The sequence below is a fragment of the Siniperca chuatsi genome, linkage group LG5 (genome assembly GCF_020085105.1).
Source record: "Siniperca chuatsi isolate FFG_IHB_CAS linkage group LG5, ASM2008510v1, whole genome shotgun sequence".
NCBI classification, from domain to species: domain Eukaryota; kingdom Metazoa; phylum Chordata; class Actinopteri; order Centrarchiformes; family Sinipercidae; genus Siniperca; species Siniperca chuatsi.
In genome coordinates, this window is record NC_058046.1 from 29,955,822 (window position 1) to 29,976,963 (window position 21,142).

The 21,142-nt window shown below is 39.6% G+C and overlaps 1 protein-coding gene across 2 annotated transcripts in view; it reads left to right on the top strand.

The window, feature by feature from the left end:
* LOC122876351 (arrestin domain-containing protein 1-like) overlaps window positions 1–19,333 on the top strand; it is a 36,490-nt gene extending 17,157 nt beyond the window's left edge. Inside the window, exons 5-9 of one of the 2 annotated variants that reach the window (XM_044196582.1) lie at window positions 3,683–3,865; window positions 5,330–5,506; window positions 6,653–7,187; window positions 8,575–8,703; window positions 17,438–17,570. In XM_044196582.1, coding sequence (XP_044052517.1) covers window positions 3,683–3,865; window positions 5,330–5,506; window positions 6,653–7,187; window positions 8,575–8,606 — 927 coding nt within the window. In that variant the 3' untranslated portion in view covers window positions 8,607–8,703; window positions 17,438–17,570. Of the gene's footprint in view, window positions 1–3,682; window positions 3,866–5,329; window positions 5,507–6,652; window positions 7,188–8,574; window positions 8,704–17,437 lie in introns of both variants that reach the window. The other variant, XM_044196581.1, reaches the window with a different exon arrangement.
* The last annotated feature ends 1,809 nt before the right edge of the window (window positions 19,334–21,142 follow it).

Below are 21,142 nucleotides of genomic sequence, written 5' to 3' on the forward strand. Positions count from 1 at the left end.
GAGCGGTGTTCAAATGGTTGCAATCTGCAATTTCACCTCTAGCTGCTACTAAATCCTACACACTGGACCTTTTAACATCCAGTCTAAAAGATGAAATAACCCTGTTTTAACCATCTGTTAGTTAGGGTTCGAACTGCGAAGCGGTAGAACGCTATTGAGTTTGTGTCATTTGTTTATTATTATTATTATTATTATTATTATTATTATTATTATTATTACTACTACTACTATTATTAGGGTTCAAACCGCAAAGCAGTAGAACCCTATAGTCGGTTTATTTTATTTTTTTTAACTTTTTTTTATTGGGTTTTGCAGGATTATACAACATTTGTATCAAAGACAGATACAATTGCCTTTTTAAATGTTCCATCATAGAACAGAGACATGTATTTATAAGTGGGCACCAAACCCCCTAGAACCAGAACAATAACACACACGCATATACCAGCAGGGAAACAAGCAAACTGGAAAACAACAAAAACACATAATGATGAGGATGTTTAACAGCACAATAATGTTGTACCTCTATTTATTAAAACAAAAGAAAACATTGCCAAACCTTACCCCTCCGCAATTAATTACGACAGAATATCTGAAAATGTAGTATTCTTGATGTACTTAAGAAAGGGGCCCCAAACCTTGACAAATGTATGGGACCTTCCTTGGAGAGTCTTATTTTCTCCATCTTAAGAAAGTATAGCATGTCCCGAATACAATGTGTATGAGACGGAGGTGCAGGAGATTTCCACTTCTTTAGGATCGGTCTCCTAGCCAGTAAAGTGGTGAAGGCGATTACATTCTTTTGTGATATAGAGAAAGAGGGTAAAGAAGCTGACACCCCAAAGAGAGCACTGAAAAGGTTAAGGTCAAGCTTTCGGCCCACTATTTCCGACAAAGTATTAAAAATCATTGTCCAGAAGTTAAACAAGGATGGACAGAGCCAGAGCATGTGTATAAGGTTGGCAGGGGCCTGATGACATCTGTCACAGATTGGGGAGACATCTTTGTAAATCTTAGATAGGCGAGCTTTGGAGAAGTATATGTGGTGCACCACTTTACAATGTATCAAACCATGCTTCACATAAATAGAAGAGCTGTGTACTCTTCCCAGAATCTGCCCCCAAACCTCACGCGATATTTCCTCCACCAAATCGGTCTCCCATAATAACTTAATCAAATCAAGTGAGTGTATGCTTAAGTTATGAATCTGAGTGTAGATTTTAGAGAGAGGCCCTTTCACAGATGGAGATGGAGTCAAAAAAAATCATCAATAGGTGAATCCTCCGGCAGATTGGGAAAACTAAGGAAGGTACTGCATACAAAACTACGGATCTGTAAGTATCTGAAAAAGTGTCCTTTTTAGGAAGCGAAAAAAGGTCTGACAGGTGCTGAAAGGATGCAGAAACATTGTAAATGTATAAATCTTGAAAGGATTTAACACCTGCATTGGACCACACAAAAAAATGCACCATCTACTAGGGAAGGGGGAAACACATGATTAGAAACTAAGGGGGCATTAATAGAGAATAAATGTAAACTAAAGGAACGTATAAACTGAAACCAGATCTTAAGGGATGATTTTACAATTGCATTTTTGTGTATAGAGATACAGAGGAAGTAATCGGAGCGTACAAAAGGGCTTACAGTGATGCCCAGCCAGCAGAGTTTGCCTCGATAGATAGCCAGATAGGAGGAATATCATAGCTCTCATATTGTAGCCAGAAATTGAAGGATCTAATATTAGCAGCCCAATAGTAAAACTGAAAGTTTGGTAGAGACAGTCCCCTTAGTGACTTAGGTCTATGTAATTATTGTTTGCGCAGCCGTGGAGTTTTCTGGTTCTAGATAAATTCTAAAAGTAAACTGTCCAATTTCCAGAAACAGGTTTGAGGGAGGAAGGGCGGGAAATATGGAAAGATGTAGGAGAAGAGGAGGAGGACATATGCACTTTGATGGAGTTAATCTTTTCAGCTTTCGATAGGTTAAGCAAAGACCAACGGGCAAAATCATTACAAGTTTGTGACAGGAGAGGTGCGAAATTCTGCTTTTATAAAGGTTCTCCATCTTTTGGGGAATACTGACTCCTAGATACACAAACGCATGCCGAGCAATTTTCAACAGTAAATTAGACAAAGGGTAATCTTTGGCTGCCTTGTTAGCAACAAATAGTTCATTTCAAAAATGCAATTTTGAACAGGCCACGCCCCTCATACCGTCAGTCCGAATGACTGACAGCACAATGTGCTCTACAAAAAAGCCTCTTGGACCACTAAAGTCCGCCTAACTAGATTTTCTGCCATTTTGAATTTGAACACATTTTTGACATCTCGTCCTAGGTCCGATTGCTACCAAGTCTTCGGTGGATCAGCATTGGACGACGCTTTTAAAAAGTTGTATAAAGCTTGTTGGTATCTTATTTAGTACCTGAAACATACCCTAAATAAAACTTTCATTCAAATCAACCACTAGGGGGCCCTACACATGCTACACTGGCATGGCATAACACAAATCAGAATATAAATCAGAAATTGTTTGTCCAATCATTACAAAACTCGCAGGATATGTTTCATAACAATATTGAACTACGTGTGTGTGAAACCATTTTGAAATTGCTCGAGCGCAAAAGGGTTTGAACCCGCAAATTCTGTATTTGCTACTGTGTGATAATACATATTTGACTTCTTTGGAGTCTTGGAGGGTTGGAGTTTGATATCATGTTATCAAATCAGAATCTAGTTTTCAATCCCTTTATTGAATCCATCTGTCGTCAACTTTGAACATTTGTAACAAATGTTAACCTAACCAAAAACCAAAGGTTTAATTGAGATCTGTACTTTTGTTGGCAGAGAGGGCAGAAGCACTATAGTGTTGCATGTCAGTGTAATTTTTGATCATATCTTATATAAAACCTGAAAATGAGATAAGCATCAGAAGATATGAAATGCTAACTAAAATGCACTTGACACATTGAAATTACAGCTGTAGACTACTGACTTGGCACACTTTATTTTTCATGAACTACAGTACTTGCTCAATATAGAGATAGAAATAGAGAATTGCATTAACCAGACAACCAAAAGTTTTATTCTTGCCTTTGGCAAGTAACATGCGCCATTTTCATCTTTGGGTTTGGGGAGGATGTCAAGCCATTCCAAGTCAAGAGGCTAAAGTCCAAGGGAAGTCATGTTGAGTTGCAAATCTTTTTTTGATTTTTGTCAAGTCGAGTCTAAAGTAATCAGATTCATGACCTAAGTCCAAGTAATGCGACTCGATTCCACACTTCTGGCAACCTTACTGTGACGACAAGACTCCCGGAAGCTGCAGACAGTCACTGTGCCTGTCTGTTGTTCATCAAGAAATAGTTCCAGCACATAACTTCCCCCGTTTCTAATTTTCTATTTGTGTATTTTTTAAACAAATGAGATACAATGTGTTTATTAGTGAGCTAATTCACTTTGGACCAGTCTTTATGCTAAGCTATGCTAACCACATCTTGACTCCAGCTCTGTATTTAACACACAGACATGAGACTGATGTTTATCTTGTCATCTAACTTGTAATATAACTAGGAAAGAAATCAAATAAGCGTGCTTGAATGTTGAACTATTCCTTTAACAAATGTGTGTATCAATGTCAGTCTTGATAAATCCATAATGTTATAACACTGCCCTTCTCCATGCAGGGAACCTGTTCATCGTCAGTCACCCAGCAGTTCACCTACATGCTAATGAAAACAGGCACAGTGGTCCTGAAGGCCCAGACTGACAAGAAGGGTTACACACCAGGCCAGATCATCCAGGTGACGGCCAACATCCACAACCAGTCTGGGAAGACCACAGGCAACATTGCGGGCAGCCTGATGCAGGTAATCACTTTTTACAGCCCTGACCAAACCTGTGAGGAGCAAGTTAGACTTACGCAATAATAATCTCCCATTATAGGCTACTTAAAGTCAATACAATATTTTTACACTCATTTATAATGTATTCATTTTATGATTTAATTACTGTATTATTTTATGCTCTTTCTGATGCTGATTTTTCTATTTTAGTGGTGTGCTCAGTTTTTGTATCTTTTACCTTTGTGAAACATCAATGTTTGCTGCTGCAATTAATGACTTTTCCAGCAGTCCCATATTAAATCATCTGTTAACATTGCATGTTAACATTGTAGTTTGTTAAAAGCATAGCTCTCTCATAGCTGGATAGGTAAACCTAACAGGTAAACTTAACAGAACCAGGGTCTAGGCAAGAAAACCAAACAAGGTAGCTAAAAGCTGTGTAAATGATAAATGGACTATACTTATATACTTTCTAGTCTTCTGACCACTCAAAGCCCTTCACACACTACATTTCGCATTCACCCCATTCACACATTCATACACTGATGGCAGAACTGCTCATCAGTACAAAGAAACTAATTAATCATTCACACACACTCACACACCGAAGGCACAGCCCTCGGGAGCAATTTGGGGTTCAGTGTCTTGCCCAAGGACACTTCGACATGTAGGGAAATGTATTTCCTGGTATCGCATTTCGAAATGTCTGCTGTGAGAAAGCTTCTCCTCCATTTTGAGAGGATGACTCCCTGTATCATTCCACAACTACAAAGAACTGTATCTTGGTACTCTTTACATGTGGTTAATTTTAAGTTTATTTGGAATTCAAACATTACAGGTGTACAAGATAGAACAAGTTGTTAGTGTTAGTCCTTCTTATGAAACAAATGCAAGCTACCATGAGATGTCAAGATTAAAGCTATAATAATCAGTGGTTTTATTTTACTAATGGATCAATTCACTGTGCAATGTGCAAGAAATCCAGAGAGAATAATCACCAACTCTGCAGTTCCCCTCAGCTCTACGGAGCTTTGTAGCAGCTTTCAGGTAACTGTTTTGGTTTTTAGGCCCGCAACTGTGCTGTTTTGGATCTTCGTTCCCAGCAGCAGGCAGCTGTTTTCAGTGAAAAGGCTCTGATAAACCTACTGTACCAAACAGCTGACAGACACAGTCTGCGACTAGCTGGTGAACGAAGTGGAGCATTTAGCAGCTAAAGAGCCAGATAATTTTCTCAGGAGTTAATGGAGACCAAAACAGAGATACAAGTAGAGTGAATATTGGACTTGCATTAGTAAGGTGGTCAGAAACACGACTCCAAATAAATCTTAATGTTGCTCTCTGTCTGCTGGATGTGTCAATAGGCAGCTGTTTTGCTAATATGTTAGCCATATTAACTTTAATTAAAAACATTAATTAATCCTTGTCTATTGGTAAAAGGCACTGTACTGAGTCCAGTTTGTGAATCTCCATATCCACATGTGTTTTCAGAGAGTGACCTATGAGATGAAGAGGCCCACCCATGATGTGAGGACGATAGCGGAGGTGGAGGGTGGTGTGGTGAAGGCTGGCAAGGAGCTAGAGTGGAAGGAGCAGATCATTGTTCCTCCTCTTCCACAGTCATCCCTCGCTGGCTGTGATCTTATAAAGATTGAATATTATGTCAAAGTAAGATATGCTTTGTCGTGTTTTTGACAACCAGTAGGCCATTTGAAGAAAACTTGTGACGGACGTCTATCATTATAACCCCTTTCACTCATGTACCTCTTTCTGTAAATGTGATGGAAACATGTTGGTCTCATGTCTGAATAAGCGTCAGTCACTAACGAAAAAGTAAACAGTGATTTGACAAGGTCGGGCCTACCTCCAACATAGCACAAGTCTGAACTGAATGTAATCACATAAATGTAAAGGCTGCGGCAGCAACAATATACAAGCAGATTATATATACAATATAAAAGTACAGTATTTAATTTATCACTTAATTGTCATATCTCATGTGCAAAGAAAATAAAATGACTTTAATAAATCATGAAAAACTTTGAATTGGCCAATTTGTGGTTGTTGAGGAAATGCTTGTGATGTCAAATGTCAGTTGAGTCTGTAACAAATGATAATTCTTTTCCCCATTATGTCAGGGGGTAAAAGAGGTTAAGAAATATAATCTTAAATAACATCTTACAACCACAATAATAATCGGACCAGCAGTCTCCCTTTCTATATCTTCTATCAGTCATGTCAACTGCATGGATGAACAATAACGAAACAGGCAGCAGAATTCTCTAATAAATGAGAAAATGTATTTAAAGATTCATTGAGAGGAGGGGGCGAATGTATCTTGCACTCACGATGGTTATTATTTATGGCTTCAATGGCAAATTAAGTTTTAAAATCCATCACTGATGCAGCCTGTCAGAAAACAGAGAACAATCTTCTTACTTCATCTCATTAAACCTCAACTCGGCACTGTTCTCAGCAGTGCCTCGATCTTGGGCACCAGCTGCCAAATATCACGCGAAAGATTTTGGGTGATTAACACACAAAAAACATAGAAAGTGATCATTATTAATTCATGAATTTATGAGAAACTTAGTGAAACTGATCCAGGGTGAATTCTTGTAGAATGTAAAGTACTGTCCAGATTGACTGCTCTAACACACATTTTTGTTCATTATGAGTTTTGGATTCTAAAGAATACAGTAACTACTAGAAAGCAATTGAAAGAGAATCAAACACAGGATTAGGTTGTGGATATAAATTCTATATTCCTCCATGAAATGTAACTAACATTCTCCTTTCTTCTGATTTAATCAGATCCGTCTAAAATCTCCAGACGTCATGTTGACATTACCCATCCACATCGGGAACGTCTCACTAGACAAAAAACTGTACCCTTCCAAAAAAGCAGCTCCTCCTTCCTCTGCCACAGCTGAAGATACACCAGCCTCTGCCTCTACCCCTGACACCATCACCTCTGCCCCCACCCCAACACCGCCCCCTCGCCCTGCCCCAAAACTCATTCCCCGTCCCACTCCTCGTTCCAGGGTGTCCTCCCATAATTCCCCCAGCGCTCCTCCAGCTGAGTACCACCAGGGAGCAGAAGGTGGGACTCCGATGAATGATGGCTTCCCCAATAAACGCCAGTCTCAGCTGGTGTCACCCAATGCTTTCAGCTATGCTCCCGGCCTCTTTTTCTACCAGCAGCACAATGGCCCCGGTACTGTACCCAGTGGGCCTATGTCCAGTGAGTCCACAGGGCCCACAGCACTTTACCCCCCTGAGGGTGCTAGCTCAATGCCAACACAACTCATCCTGCCTCCAGACTACGGCACCTCGGCATATCCACAAGGTCAGTCGGCACATACTTACTCTGTACCATCCAGGCTCTGGTGATGAATGTAGACTGGATAGGGATGTACATAGAGAAGAAGAATGTTGTAATTTAGGACTAATTTTAACACTTATTGATTTAAGGCACACTGTTTCTTCAGTAAGCTCTACCAGACTGCAACAAACTCCAGATCACAATTGTAACTTGTGCTGCACGACTAACCTGCTTTGGAGCAGTTTCAGTTCAGATATTAAGATCAAAACATATAAAAAGCCTAAATACTAATTAAGTTGCTAGAAAACAGTCAACATTTCTACAAGATCCCAACATGGACCAAAGTACTGCATTTACAGTAACATGGCGAGTAATATTGATCACAGAGTGACATGTTTACAGATCAGTATAATAATATTTCTTCCCAGACATTGTATTACAGATATACTCAGTGGCCACTTTTATACATTACACTTGTACAACCTAATGCAATCCAATTCAACAGCTCTGCCATAAATTCTACCTATAAAGCCTACAAAGTTTATAATGTTCAGTTTTTGTTGACACTGTCAGAGAAGACTTAATTACCTTGTATGTAAATGGTGTGGACAAAACACTAGACCTTTTTAAAAAGAACTTTCAGTAAAATGCAGTCCAGTACAACACCACCCCTACCTCAATAACGTCCAACAACCTCAGTTGAACATACAGTTGAATTAACTCTGCTCTGACAGTGTCAACACAAACTGAACATTATAACCTTTGTAAAAGTAGAATTTATTGGATTTCACTAAATTTTACAGATGTATCTTATAAAGTGACCTCTTAGTGTAATTCCAAAAAGCCTTTATATCTTAGTCCATCACTGCAGTCCCAAGGAATGTGTCGCAGCTTTGTTTTTATAGATTCTATGACGACATGATATTTAACAATCGGCTGTGGCTCAGGACATAGAGCGGGTCATCCATTAATTGCATGTCGGCGGTTTGATCCCCAGGTGTTCCTGTCAACAGGTTGAAGGGTCCTTGAGCAAGACACTGAAATATACAAATATTACAAATATTTTTAATCATTTTCTTTCTCATAGACTGTAGACTACTTAAAGGTATCCCTTAAGTAGTCTCCAGTGATTTAGTATTGCACTTCCCTAAAGTCGGGTTACTCACAAGAATGGTCAAAACCTTTTAGTCCCTAGAACAGGTCAAGCTCCAAAAACACTATTTCCTCCAAAAACACCCTCCTTCCATTCCAACAGGTTCCTTACCACCATCATCCAGATAAAAGAGGTGAAGAGTTGACAAAAATGTTGATATATGCTTGTCTGAGTCGCCAACTGTGAGCTCAAAGCAACAAGGGGCAACAGTGAGTGAGTGCTTTGAGGATTTATTTTGCTTTGGGTTTCGTTTCTCAGGCTACATACAGGCTGCCCTACCTGATTGGTGAAGGTTGAAAAAAGGTACTGCCAGTTTAGTTTTTTGGAGGAAAAAATATTCTCCTAACAAAGACGCTGGAGTCAAAGACAGGATAGTAAAGCACAGAGGTAGGTCTTTGTAGTCAAGACACACACATAACATTATCTGTCAGGCATCTATAAAGAAAACTTTTGGTAACACTTTATTTGAAGGTGGGTGCATAAGACTGACATGACACTGTCATAACCATGACATGACACCTGTCATGAACATAAAGGAGTCTTTATGAAGGTTTATGTCTGCTTACATTAAGTGTCATTCGGTCAATTGTGTCACTTTTAATGCAAAGTTGACATTGTTTGAGATGTCTTTATTATGACAACTTGACATTAACCAAAAAAACTAAACATGTCATAAACATTCCATAGCAGGCCTAATTATCAAACTTAAAGAAGCAATTTAGCTTTATGTGTTAACATTACATTATACTGTCATATGTGCTTGGTTTTGACAATGACAGTGATGAGACCATTATAATTATGTCATTAATAATTCCCTTGACCTCAAGTAAAGTGGAACCATTTGGACTTGTCATAAAGATGTCAGTAATGTTATAAGGCCAGATTGAGTACAGTACCAAGGTGATTTATGGAGTTCCTTGATGAACAGATAGCTTTACTTGTGGCTAAAGTAACGTTAGCTAACCTAAACACATGGTGGTGGTTGAGGTGAGTTTCCCCTCTTCACTGTGAAGCACTTTGGGTATCAAGATAAAACGCTAACATTATATAAATGTAATCCATTATTGTTATTATTAATATAACCACTAACTGCTACTAATTGTAACTGCTGCTGTTAGCTAGTTAGCTCGGTTAGACCTGTGCAGCCAGCAGTGCAATTAACTAACTGACTCAGCCCCGGGATCCCAGGAGGCAAACCCGGCTAGAAAACTACTTTGGTACTGTATTCCCCGTCAAACTGGCCACCGTCGGTCTGAAACTAAACTTTCGCCCCTGACTGTGACTCACTACGCGTATCACTTAGTGTATCACTTTCATGGATAATCTTTTTATTTACCACACTACTGAACATGTTGAAATGCCTAACTGTATTTATAAAGGCCAACCTCCAAACCGAGGCCAATTGCTACCAGGGTGATACCCGTCCATTAACAACTAGACCTTTTTAAAGTGGAAACAAAACTAGGTCGAAACCTAGTATATGGCTGGACTGTGTATGGTCAATGTGCTAAATTAAGTTAGTGGTAGTGTCTAAAATGTGAATTCCTGGATATTAAATGTTCATCTGCAATTTTCTGCAGTGGTCCCAGTAATATTTATTCTTAAGGTGTACTGAGAATGTCACATGACATGGTTAAGCTACGTTTGAGTCAAAACAATTTATAAATGCAGTTGCAAGAAAAATATGTGCCGGTCATATCTGATGTTTGATTTGAAAGAGAACCAACAATGAAGCAAATTTGTCTATGTATCATTCGTTCACTCTATTTTTTCATTCAATCTGAAAAACAGAAAAACGGAACAGAATTTCGTTTATAAAATATTAATAACTGTGTTTTCCTGTTTTAATATTGAAGTGCGTAATCAAATAAACAAGAAAACCAAAACCAAAAAACAAGTCTAATTTCTGTTTTTGAGATTTTTTTTCAGATTTGTGGATTTCAGACTTTTCTCTGCTATGTGCATGTGCTGAAAGTGACCGCTGCACACAGAAGCACATGCAACAAGCATTTTAATGATTTCTGAGGAGATTTGGTGTTTTGACAGATATTAACCTTCGGTTCACTAGGGTTGACAGACGACCTATAGCCTGTGTAGTAATAATAATAATATAGGCATTATTAGATCAGAAATATCCAGAGGTAGAGGCTACAGTAGGCTAATCATTGTAATGATAATGAGAGAACCTCAGTTTCAATGTTCAAAAAGTTACACATCATGCATTACCACATTTCTTTCTATTTTGTGTGTGTGATGTATCTTTGTCTGTCTGTATGTGTAGTGACATTTAGTTTGTGTAATTTACATAATAAAATGAGCATGTTTATTAAATGTAGTGACAAAAATTTGTCCCTTTTGAAACCAGTTGATGACTCATGTTCAGGTATGAAATCCAGTATAATTTCAAACACTTGTTCAACTAGAAGAACTTAGAAAACAATTTGAGTTTTGAATTGACAGCGCAGTGAGCCGCTTTCCGTCTTGTTAAAAGTCAATGTAGGTCACCCAGCAACAACTCTCTCTCTCTCCCTGAGAGCAATTTAAATAACAAGTAATAATGCAGCCAGATCATCCAAACAAGATGGTATTTCCTTAAATAGAATTAAAATTTAAAAGTGTTCTAAATGAATGTAGTGGTCTACACAATCCACAGAAAAAAATTAAACATGAGAGTAATTCATGTTACACAGCATTTGCACTGCAATGTGTTTCAAGGATAAAACATGAGCTGCTACTTTTGCTAAAAAAGAAAGTTGGAAAAGAGGTTATGATGAGCCCTACTAAATGGATGTCTCCTCGTAGGAATTACAACACGCATGCATCTGCGTTTTTGTGTACCCGCCAGAAGATTCGTCTTAAACCATCATAAAATGACATTTTATCGAGTTTTCTATGCTACACTGTTTTCCTGGCTATTGTTTTACCTATATGTTTTAACTTTGAAACCTTTTATCGTCATGGGACGAATGGATCTTAAGTGATTGTAAGCTGGCTGTCAACTCGACAGGGTTTACCAGACTGCCTCCACAGCTGCTAGCTCAGCTAGGTTTGTTTTTAGCACCGCGGCTAGGCTAGCCGGTAGCTTCTATTAAGGATTTTAAGCTTTTAGCACTTTTATGAACTTTACTGTGGATTTTAAGCTTTGAGCTCTCTCGTGGACTAACTGCAAGCCTGATTGCTGAGTGTGGATCTTGTCACCTTACCATCTCAAAGCTGAAGAAAAGTATCGCCTGTCTGGAAGCCGAGCTCAGAGAAAAAGCCAAGCTCAGAGAAAAAGACAAGCTCATCTTGGAGTTCTCCACCGTCACCCTGGCCCAGGCAAAACACCTTACAGTCCTCAGCTCCTCTGGCTGCGGTATCCGGAATGCGACCATCCCATCTCACTCCCCTGACTGCTCCACTCCAGAATTGGACAATGATCCCACTCTTCCGTGGCTCGCCTCCATCATCGCTGGCGCCCCAGTGCATGAAGCCATTTCAGCTAAGCCTGAAGATCCGTGGCTCCCCAATGGGTGCAAAGCCCAAAGCAATTGCCATTTCTACTCCTTGCCGAGCCCCAGTGGATTCGTCGGCGGGGGTGGTGAGAAGGCTCCAGTGAGTTCGACTCCACATCAACCAGAGCACTGGACTGTAGCCTGCAGACATGGTGCAAAGCACCCGCCACCTCCTCCTTCACAGCTGGAACTCCCCTGCGTATCCTCCTTTCCTTTACTGGAGGAACGCTCCCTTTTTCCAGCAATCAAGTCCTCCTCCACCTCCTCTCGCCGCAAGTTACTGAATGAGGCCGTGATCAGGAGAAGCTCTGGAGGTCTCATTCGTCCAGAGACAGCTGAGAACCCCTCTGCTAAGAAGGACACCGCTCCCTCGCCGCAGCAGTCCCCGGCCACAGCTATTCCAGGGACAGCTGATGGAATACGGCGGTCTCCACGATCATCGACTCTGCTTCCTCTCATCCTCCCAACTACGCCGATAGTTGAAGATTCCATTGTAAGGAATATCCGCTTCGTTAATGCTGTCACACACTGCTTTCCTGGAGCTACGACCCCTGACATCCTCAAAAAGCTCCCCGGAATTCTGGCTGCACTCCCGACGACTATCACGAAAATCATAATCCATGTCGGCACCAATGACACCGCCTGTCATCAATCTGAGCTGACGAAAGCAGACTTCATCCGCCTCTTTGACCTGCTCAACAGCACCTACACTTGGTCGTGGAATTGGCCATTTTAGCAGGAATCCTCAGCCTTCATACCTGGCTCCAGTCTGTCTGCAGTACCCATGACATTGGTTTTATTCTGGGATCGTTCTTCCTTGTTTGTACGAGATGGTCTTCATCCAAACAAGTCAGATAGTCGCATGCTGGTGGCTAACCTGCAGCACGCTGTACAGTCCTCCTCACGTAGTTGACTGTTTACATCACCCGTTTCCCCTCGCTCTTCTTCTTTCTCTTCTCTGCCCACCATAAACAGCCACGCACCCTCTGCTGTCACTACCCCCCCCTTGTGGACTGAACATAGTATTGCTATTTGGAGCCCAGATCCCTTTAGTGCTACTTTTAAAATTCCTGTGGTAATTTTGCATAGGTCCTTAATATGAAACAGACACAGCCTACACAGCAATAATAATTTAATAAAGATCCTGCCCAGAACCCTACATCCAGTCTCAACTTCAGCTCTGACCCAGCACAGATGTTTTAAGATGGCTCTTCTCAATGTAAGAACCCTCTCTAACAAAATGTTTATTTTAAATGATTTTATCTCTTCTACTGATTTAGATTTCATGTTCTTAACAGAATCCTGGTAACGTACTGGTGATCACAGTCAGCTGGCTGAATTGTGCCCTCCAGATTATGACTGCTTTAGCCGCCCTGGTCGTGGTGGTGGCCTTGTTACTGTCTATAGGAAGCATTTAAAGTGTAACCTCATAGCTTGCAATGATTTTTCCTCCTTTGAAGTGCTCATGTTTAGACTTGGTTGCCCCCTCTCGGTCATATTTGCTATTATTTATCACCCCCCTAAACCAGCTGGCTCCTTCTTGTTGGAACTCCCTGAGTTTTTATCCAGTCTTGTTTTAAATTATGACAGAATTGTTCTTTGTGGTGATTTTAAAAACTCCTAGATTCCTATTTAAGACTGTGGATCAGTTAGTTAACCCAGCCTCTCCTTGTGCCCCTGCTGATTGTAACACTGACTGTGAAAAGTTTCTTTTGCACTTTGCTGGAAAGGCGGAGTTAATAAGATCTGGTATCACCCCCAACCCTGCCTTTTTAGATGTGGATCACCCGCTCAGGAATTCACAACAATTTTTCTGCTGTTACTCTGCCTGAACTCGCAGACATCATGTCTCTTATGAGAGTATCCTCCAGCCCTCTGGACAAAATCCCAACTAGGTTTTTATTGGAAGTTATGGATTGTATTGCGCCCCTTTTACTTTTATTTTTAACAGCTTGCTGTCTACAGGCTGCGTCCCAGATTGCTTTAAAACTGCTTGTGTCCAACCAGTCCTAAAAAAAAAACTTGGGCTTGATCTCACCCTCCTGGACAACTATCGTACAATCTCCAAACTGCCTTTTATTTAGAAGATTCTCGAAAAACTTGCATCTAAGCATCTTCTCGCTGCTGTGGAAAACAATAATACCTTGAAAAGTTCCAATCTGGCTTTCGTCAACACCACAGCACTGAGACAGCCCTTCTCAAAGTCACTAATGACCTTTTAATGAATACAGATACAGGCATGTGTTCAATTCTTGTGCTGCTGGACTTAAGTGCTGCCTTTGACACAGTTGATCATGGCATTCTTTTAGATAGACTGAGGCACTGGGTGGGCATATCTGGCACTGCACTAGAGTGTTTCTCATCTTATCCATCCAATAAGAAATTCTGTGTCAGCATTAATAACTTCATGTCATCCTTATCCCATATCAAGTACGGTGTGCCTCAAGGTTCAATTCTGGATTCAACACTGTTCTCCTTATACATGCTTCCCTTGGGTAATGTCATCCGCAGACATGGGATTTCTTTTCATTGTTATGCAGATGACACACAGTTGTACCTCCCTGTCAAGTCCACTGACCTTAGTACGCTGAGTTCTCTGCAGGACTGCCTGCCATACATTTAAAAAATTGGATGTCGATAAATGTTTTACAGCTCAACTCAAATAAAACTGAAATCCTTGTTATTGGGCCCCAACATATCACTAAACAAATACTACCATCTACTGGTAACCTGACAACATATCAAGCCTGTTGCAAGAAATATTGGTGTCTTGTTTGATAGCAATTTATGTTTTGAGCAACATATCACTAAGCTTGTCCAATCATGTTTTTATCACCTCAGAAACATTGCAAAAATCCAATCTATTTTAAATCTTAGTGATGCAGAAACTGTTGTACATGCTTTTATCTCCTCACACCTTGATTATTGTAACAGTCTGTTAACTTGTCTTAATAAAAAAACTCTGAAACAACTGCAGACTGTACAGAACTCAGCTGCTAGGCTTTTAACCAGGACCAAGAGGTACGATCACATCACACCTGTTTTAGCCTATTTACATTGGCTCCCTGTTTGTTTTAGGATTGATTTTTAAGATCTTATTGATTACTTTTAAGGCTCTTAATGGCCTGGCTCCAGACTATATTTTAGACCTTGTAATCCTTTATGAACCTGATTGTTCCTGAGTCCAGGATGAAAACTAAGGAGGACAGAGCTTTTTCCATCAGGGTCCCGAGGCTCTGGAACAACTTGCCCGAAGAAATTAGGTTGTCTGAGTCAGTGTCTTCTTTTAAGTCTCTTCTCAAAACACATTTTTATTGGAACGCATATCCTGATTTTACCTGAGCTGTCTGTTTATTTTATTGCTTTTATGTATTTTATTTCTTTATATTTTATCATTCACTGTGGTATTTTATTTCTATTTTTGTGAAGTACTTTGTTTTGATAAGTGCGCTATAAATAAAGTATTATTATTATTATTATTATTATAAACAGCAGAATATCGAGTTATAACCAACCAGTCTGATGTGTATAGAGGTCTATATGGTTATACTGAAGCAGCCTGGTGTCGTTTTCAGGCGATTTAATGAAGGTAAAACAGTGAATGACCGTGCTTAACGGCACTGCGCTCTGGCTTGCCACTTCTCAGGGGCTGCGGATTTATCAACATATCATTCCTGCTGCTTTCAGGTGCTGCAGGGATTTCATGGACTGAAGGAGAAGCTTTTCATATAGTATAAAGCAGCTGTGGACAGCAGATACTGTAAAAAAAAAAAATCCCCCACATTCATTCAGAGATCAATGTAGACTGATTTACTGACTATCCCGAGTTGGTTTAGGCTGCATCGGTGTGGGCTGCAGGGGATGCCGAAAAACAACGCAGCAACCTGCGGCAGAAAAGTTGAAACAGAATTAACTTTTGGAGAAAAGCAACCCGCTGCGGTGGCCAATCTGGTGATCAGACCAGTCAAACTGCTCCACAGTCAGCCTGAAATACTACTGAAATCAAGCGCTCTCCAGGCGAAGTTTATGGACCAGACTATGATACTCTCCCAGTTGTATCGCTTGGTTTATTTCGTTTACCCAGCTTCGTCTTCTGCGTCTGGCTTACAGTATATTGCTGAAAAATAGCGATACCAAGACGCTTCCTTTGGTTTGTGTTAATTTGTGTGTGAGAGAGAGACAGAGTTGTGGTCGAGCGACCTACATAGTGATTGAAGTGAGGGAGGGCCTGTAGCTAGAAAGCTGATGAATCAAAATAAAACATTATTTTCTGATTGTTTCACAGCATTTACTTTCTACAGCACAAATAAACATGCCCACACCCCCAAACTCCGCAACACCAACCTGAGGCCATCGCCTAATTTGGTCTGAATAGGAATGAATTCAGTGATCTCTCTCTCTCCGTTACAGTACTATGGACAGCACCGCGCCCTAATTTAGCCACTCATATTTCCATTTCACAGCACAGACGGCCACTTGCTCAGCTGTGGAGCTTACAGCAATCATATGCAAAACATTTAGACACCAAAAAGCATTAAACCACTTGACAAAATACAGTGCATCTACCGTATATATGGGGCTTGCAGATTTAAGGCCAGATTTTAAGTAGATCCCAATCTGGGAGGTCCGGCATCCTGTCCCGGCATGATCACCTTACACTCAGCAAATTTGATTATTGCTATGATGTACTTTATATACTTGACCGCACGCCCAACTCAAGCTGACATAGTGAGTGTATTGCCTTACTGCTTCTATGTCGTCATTTTTTTAGTTCATAGTGCAAGTTCGTTATGAGGTGGTGAGAAAAACCTAACATTACACTCAGCAAAATGTATTATTGCTGTGATGTACATGATAGATATGATACTAGATTTGAGCAATATACCCATGTGTACCTCTTGGAATAAATACAAACTGTGCCAGGTAAATAATAAGCTATCTCCACATTGAAAATGTTTTAGAAAGTGTCATAATAAACCAGACACACTAGTTGCCTTCGACAACATGATATCAATAATTTCTGTTGCAGCGAGACTCCAAAATCCAGTGAAAAAGCCTGTAAGCTTTGAACAAGTGTTTGAAATTCTACTAGATAAAATACCTGAACATGAGTCATCAGCTTGTAACTGGTTTCAAAGGGACAAATTATTGTCACTGCATTTAATAAACATGAGCTCATTTTCAGAAATAACTGTTTATTGAAATATAGAATTTTGTTGATTGAAACACAACCATAACACTTTAATCAAACTCCACAATGGGCTGATGATATCATCCCCAATGTTGTCATGAATGAATATATGCAAATACAAATCACTTGCTTATGGTAGCTGAAGCCTGGTTAAGAGTCATTTGCCTGGCGGAGTTGTACTAATCACACACAGACATACGTACGTGCCACATGTGGGACTCTTTGTAAATAATCACACTAGCTTATGTACGTGCTCTCGTCCTCCCTGGCACTATCCACTAGTGTGTGTGTTTACACATCTGTCAAAGCCTGAAATGTGAAAGTTGCCACTCATCATCTAGTGCTGTTCCTGAGGACATCATATGTGGAAAGTGTGATATGTAACTGTAAGAGTGTAAGAGTAACCAGCTGGTGCAATGATGACTGTCTGTTACAGAAGCTCCTCCATCTTATGATGAGAGCTGCAGCACATGAAGTGGATGAAGAGCCAGCAACCTCCCACCAGGATGATGATCACTTCACTCTGATATCAAACAAAATGTTGAACTAAAACTGCAATTCATGTTGATGTAGTTCCAAAGTAAATTTTACTTGGACAAAGGTATTGCAAGACACAGAGGAAACCTAATGGAACATAGTGTTATTTTAGGCCTTAACCCTAACATTTTGTGTAAGTTTCAAGATTTTCTAAATGTAATTGATTCAGCATTTTCAATTGAAATGAAAGTGAACTGACATCAAACTCTGCTGCCCAGTGAAGTACCTTCACTAATCTAACGTGGGTTAATCTCTCATGCAAACCATCTTTTTGAAATCAGTTCGTATACTTTTCACACTTTGAATGAAGGGAAAGAGAAGGGGAATATGCAGAATTTTATTTGCTGTTCTTTGTACGGTAACAGGAGTCATGTTTTTAGTTGTGGGTTATTTAGATGGCATCTGTGATCTCAAGTTTTAAAGTTTTATGTATTAAAAACCTGTGCAAAATCTCATCTAATATTTAGTCTTAATATCTTTCTTATTTTCTCAAAAGCCAAATAAGAAATTAACCTGTGGAATTTTTATCACAAATGTGAAATAATCTTTAATCTTCTGGCATATTTTTCATTTATTGTGAGTTTGAATATTTAAAACTAATTAAATGATTAAATGGTTTGTTTGGGAAGATCTGTTTTTATGTGCCTTTGATCAGGAGTTTTCAGTTTTATGACAATGAACAGATTTTGCTGTTGTAAGTTGTCTACATAGAGCTTTGTAAGGATATAGATCCAGTTTAGCCTCTTAAATGATCAAACATGGCAGAAATCTTGTTACTTTCATGTCCTTGATCTGTGTTGTAATGACTGTAGAATTCCTTAGAGACATGGTGTTGTGTAGTATATTCTTCTTCTCTTGCTGAATGTGTGTTGGTTCTGTGCATGTCTGATTGCTTTTAATAGTTGCACAATAATGCAACATCACTGTGATCTGAGGTTTTCTTTGGCCCTTCTTGATGTAGTTCACATCATCTATCTTAATCATAGTTTTGTGAAAACATTTTTATATTTCTTGATCAAGTTAATTCCATCAAACATGCAGAAAGACATTTATTTATTGTTTTGAGTGTTTTCCAACTGCTGTCTTGATTCCAATAAATCTGTTAAAACCACTTGTGTCAAACAGTTTCATATTTCTGACTCGGTTAGTGGGATGTTGTTTCTTTTCATATTTCATAAACACCCAATTCTGCTTTCTGATGCTGTTAAAGTAGACACTTGATGTTTTTAAAAGGATGTAACTTTACTAATTGGTAATGTACATGTTAGGAGCATGTTTGTGCATGTTAATGTTACTCGTTTGCAATAATAGTGGTACTGTTGCAAAGAATGTGTTTAGAATTTGTCCTGTAGGGAGAAAGTAAAATAAGACAGGAAGTCTTATTTTGTAGTGTTCTCCTTTCCTCATGTGTTTTGTGGTTTTACTTCCTGTCGTTGTTTGCTTTCCCTCCAGTTTAGATTGTTGGCCCCACCTTGATTGATTGCACCTGTACCTCGTTGTCTCCCCTACCTAAGTGTATTTCGTCCGGGTTTTTTCCTTTTTTCACTGTCAGTTCATTATCATGATCATTTGCATCAGTAGTTGTATGTGGTCTACATGTCAGGTGTCCCAGCCTTGTTTCCTGTCTCCTGGATTTATTTCTGCGTTTGTTGGACCCTGCCTCAACTTTTAGTTTTTGTTTATTTCCTGCTCCTTGTCTGATTTGTTTGCTTGTCTTGGACTGCCTTCCCAATTTGGACCTTTGCCTGCCTGACTACCCATGTAAACCTTCCCTGCAATAAATTAATGAACTGCATCTGCTCTGCCTCTAGTCTGCATTTGGGTCCTATTCCTTGTGTTCCCTGCTCCCTTGAGTGACATCTGCTACACTTATATTTAGAGGACAGAGATGAGCCTCTAATACTGCCAGTGTCTCTTTCTGCTGGAAAGACTTAAAAAACAGCCTGTAATATTATATAGTATATAATTAATGTAATCAGAATTATCAGAAAGTTGTTTCTGGTTGTCCCCAGCGCTCAATGTATTTCCACAGATCGCAAAAGTATGGTAAGATACAAATATAAACATAACCAAACCAAGACAATAAACCAGACAAAAATATAGTACTTCCTGTGTTATGGCGAAACATGGAAATTTAACCCTACGCCACGGACACGCCGCTCAATTTATGCACAAACTTTGAAGAACTTTTTATCCTGAAGGTCTTTAGATTGCCCAAATTTGAAGTCGATCCGATTAATTCTCTAGGAGTTTGTTAAAGTACAGTAAAAATGGCCTAAAAGTGCACATTCAATTCAAAATGGCTGACTTCCTGTTGGGTATAGGGTATGGCTCCAAGAGGCTTTTTTGTATGTCTTTTGTGCATCGTTTAACAAAAACTCACAAGCTTCACAATATAGCATTGTCAATGTCTTAAAGCCTTTCTGCCCAAATTTGAAGTGGATGTGGTCAACCTGCTAGGAGGAGTACGTCAAAGTATAAAATGTGACATTTCCTGTTGCCAGTAGGTGGCGCTATGACTGACTGAATATTGGCATGTAGATGTCTTCAGGGTGGGACTATCATCAAATGTGAAGTTTGGGACAGATTTGACCATGTACAGTCCAGTTACAATGGACTTCCTGTTTCATGGCGAAACGTGCGATGAGCGGGCCCTCGCATCTCCCGCACGTCGGGTGTGCCTTAGTCGCGTAGTTATGTAGTAGTAGTCGTGTAGTTATGTACACTGACGTTACAGGAACTTCCTGTTTCTTCGCAAAACATCAAAATTCGACGTGAAGGTCTTTAGATTGCATTGCGAAAATTTGAAGTCGATCCAATGAATTCTCTAGGAGTTTGTTAAAATATGGAGTTTGTAAATGGCAAAAAGTGGTTGAAAAGTGCATATTCAATTCAAAATGGCTGTTTTTTCGGCGGCTTTTTTTCAATTTTGTAGGGGGTGCTATGGAGCCCACTCGCATGCCTAAGACCATATCAGACGTAAATTTTCGCCACTTCTGACAAGTGTGCAAAGGTTTGTGAGCTTTTGAGTACCTTTAGGCCCTCAAAAATGCGATTCATTTAGGGGGTGACAAAGAATAAAAATTCTTTGAATTTTAATAGGGCCTTCATCACTAATTCTTGGTGCTCGTGCCCTAATAATAATAGTTCTTTGAATTTCAATAGGGCCTTCATCACCGATTCTAGGTGCACGGGCCCTAATAATAAAAATAATAATAATTCTTTGAATTTCAATAGGGCCTTTGTCACCAATTCTCGGTGCTCTGGCCCTAATAATAATAATAAACACAAGGAATATAATAGTAGTATCTGCTCGGGCCCTAATAAACAAAAGCAATACCATAGGGACCTCGCAGAAGTCACTGCTTCGGCCCTAAATAAAAAATACAGCCGCAAGCGGCAGTGATCGGGATCCAGGCAGATTGCGATCATTTTGAAGCTTGTTTCTTATTTAATTGACAAAAAGCTAAACTCTTGATTTTCTTTAAAATAATTTATCGTGGTCATCAATATGTGCTGATGCTCTGTTAAGGTAGGCCTATATAAATCTACTTTCAGAAACATTTGATGTAGCTTATAACCTTCAGTTTTTCACATGACTACA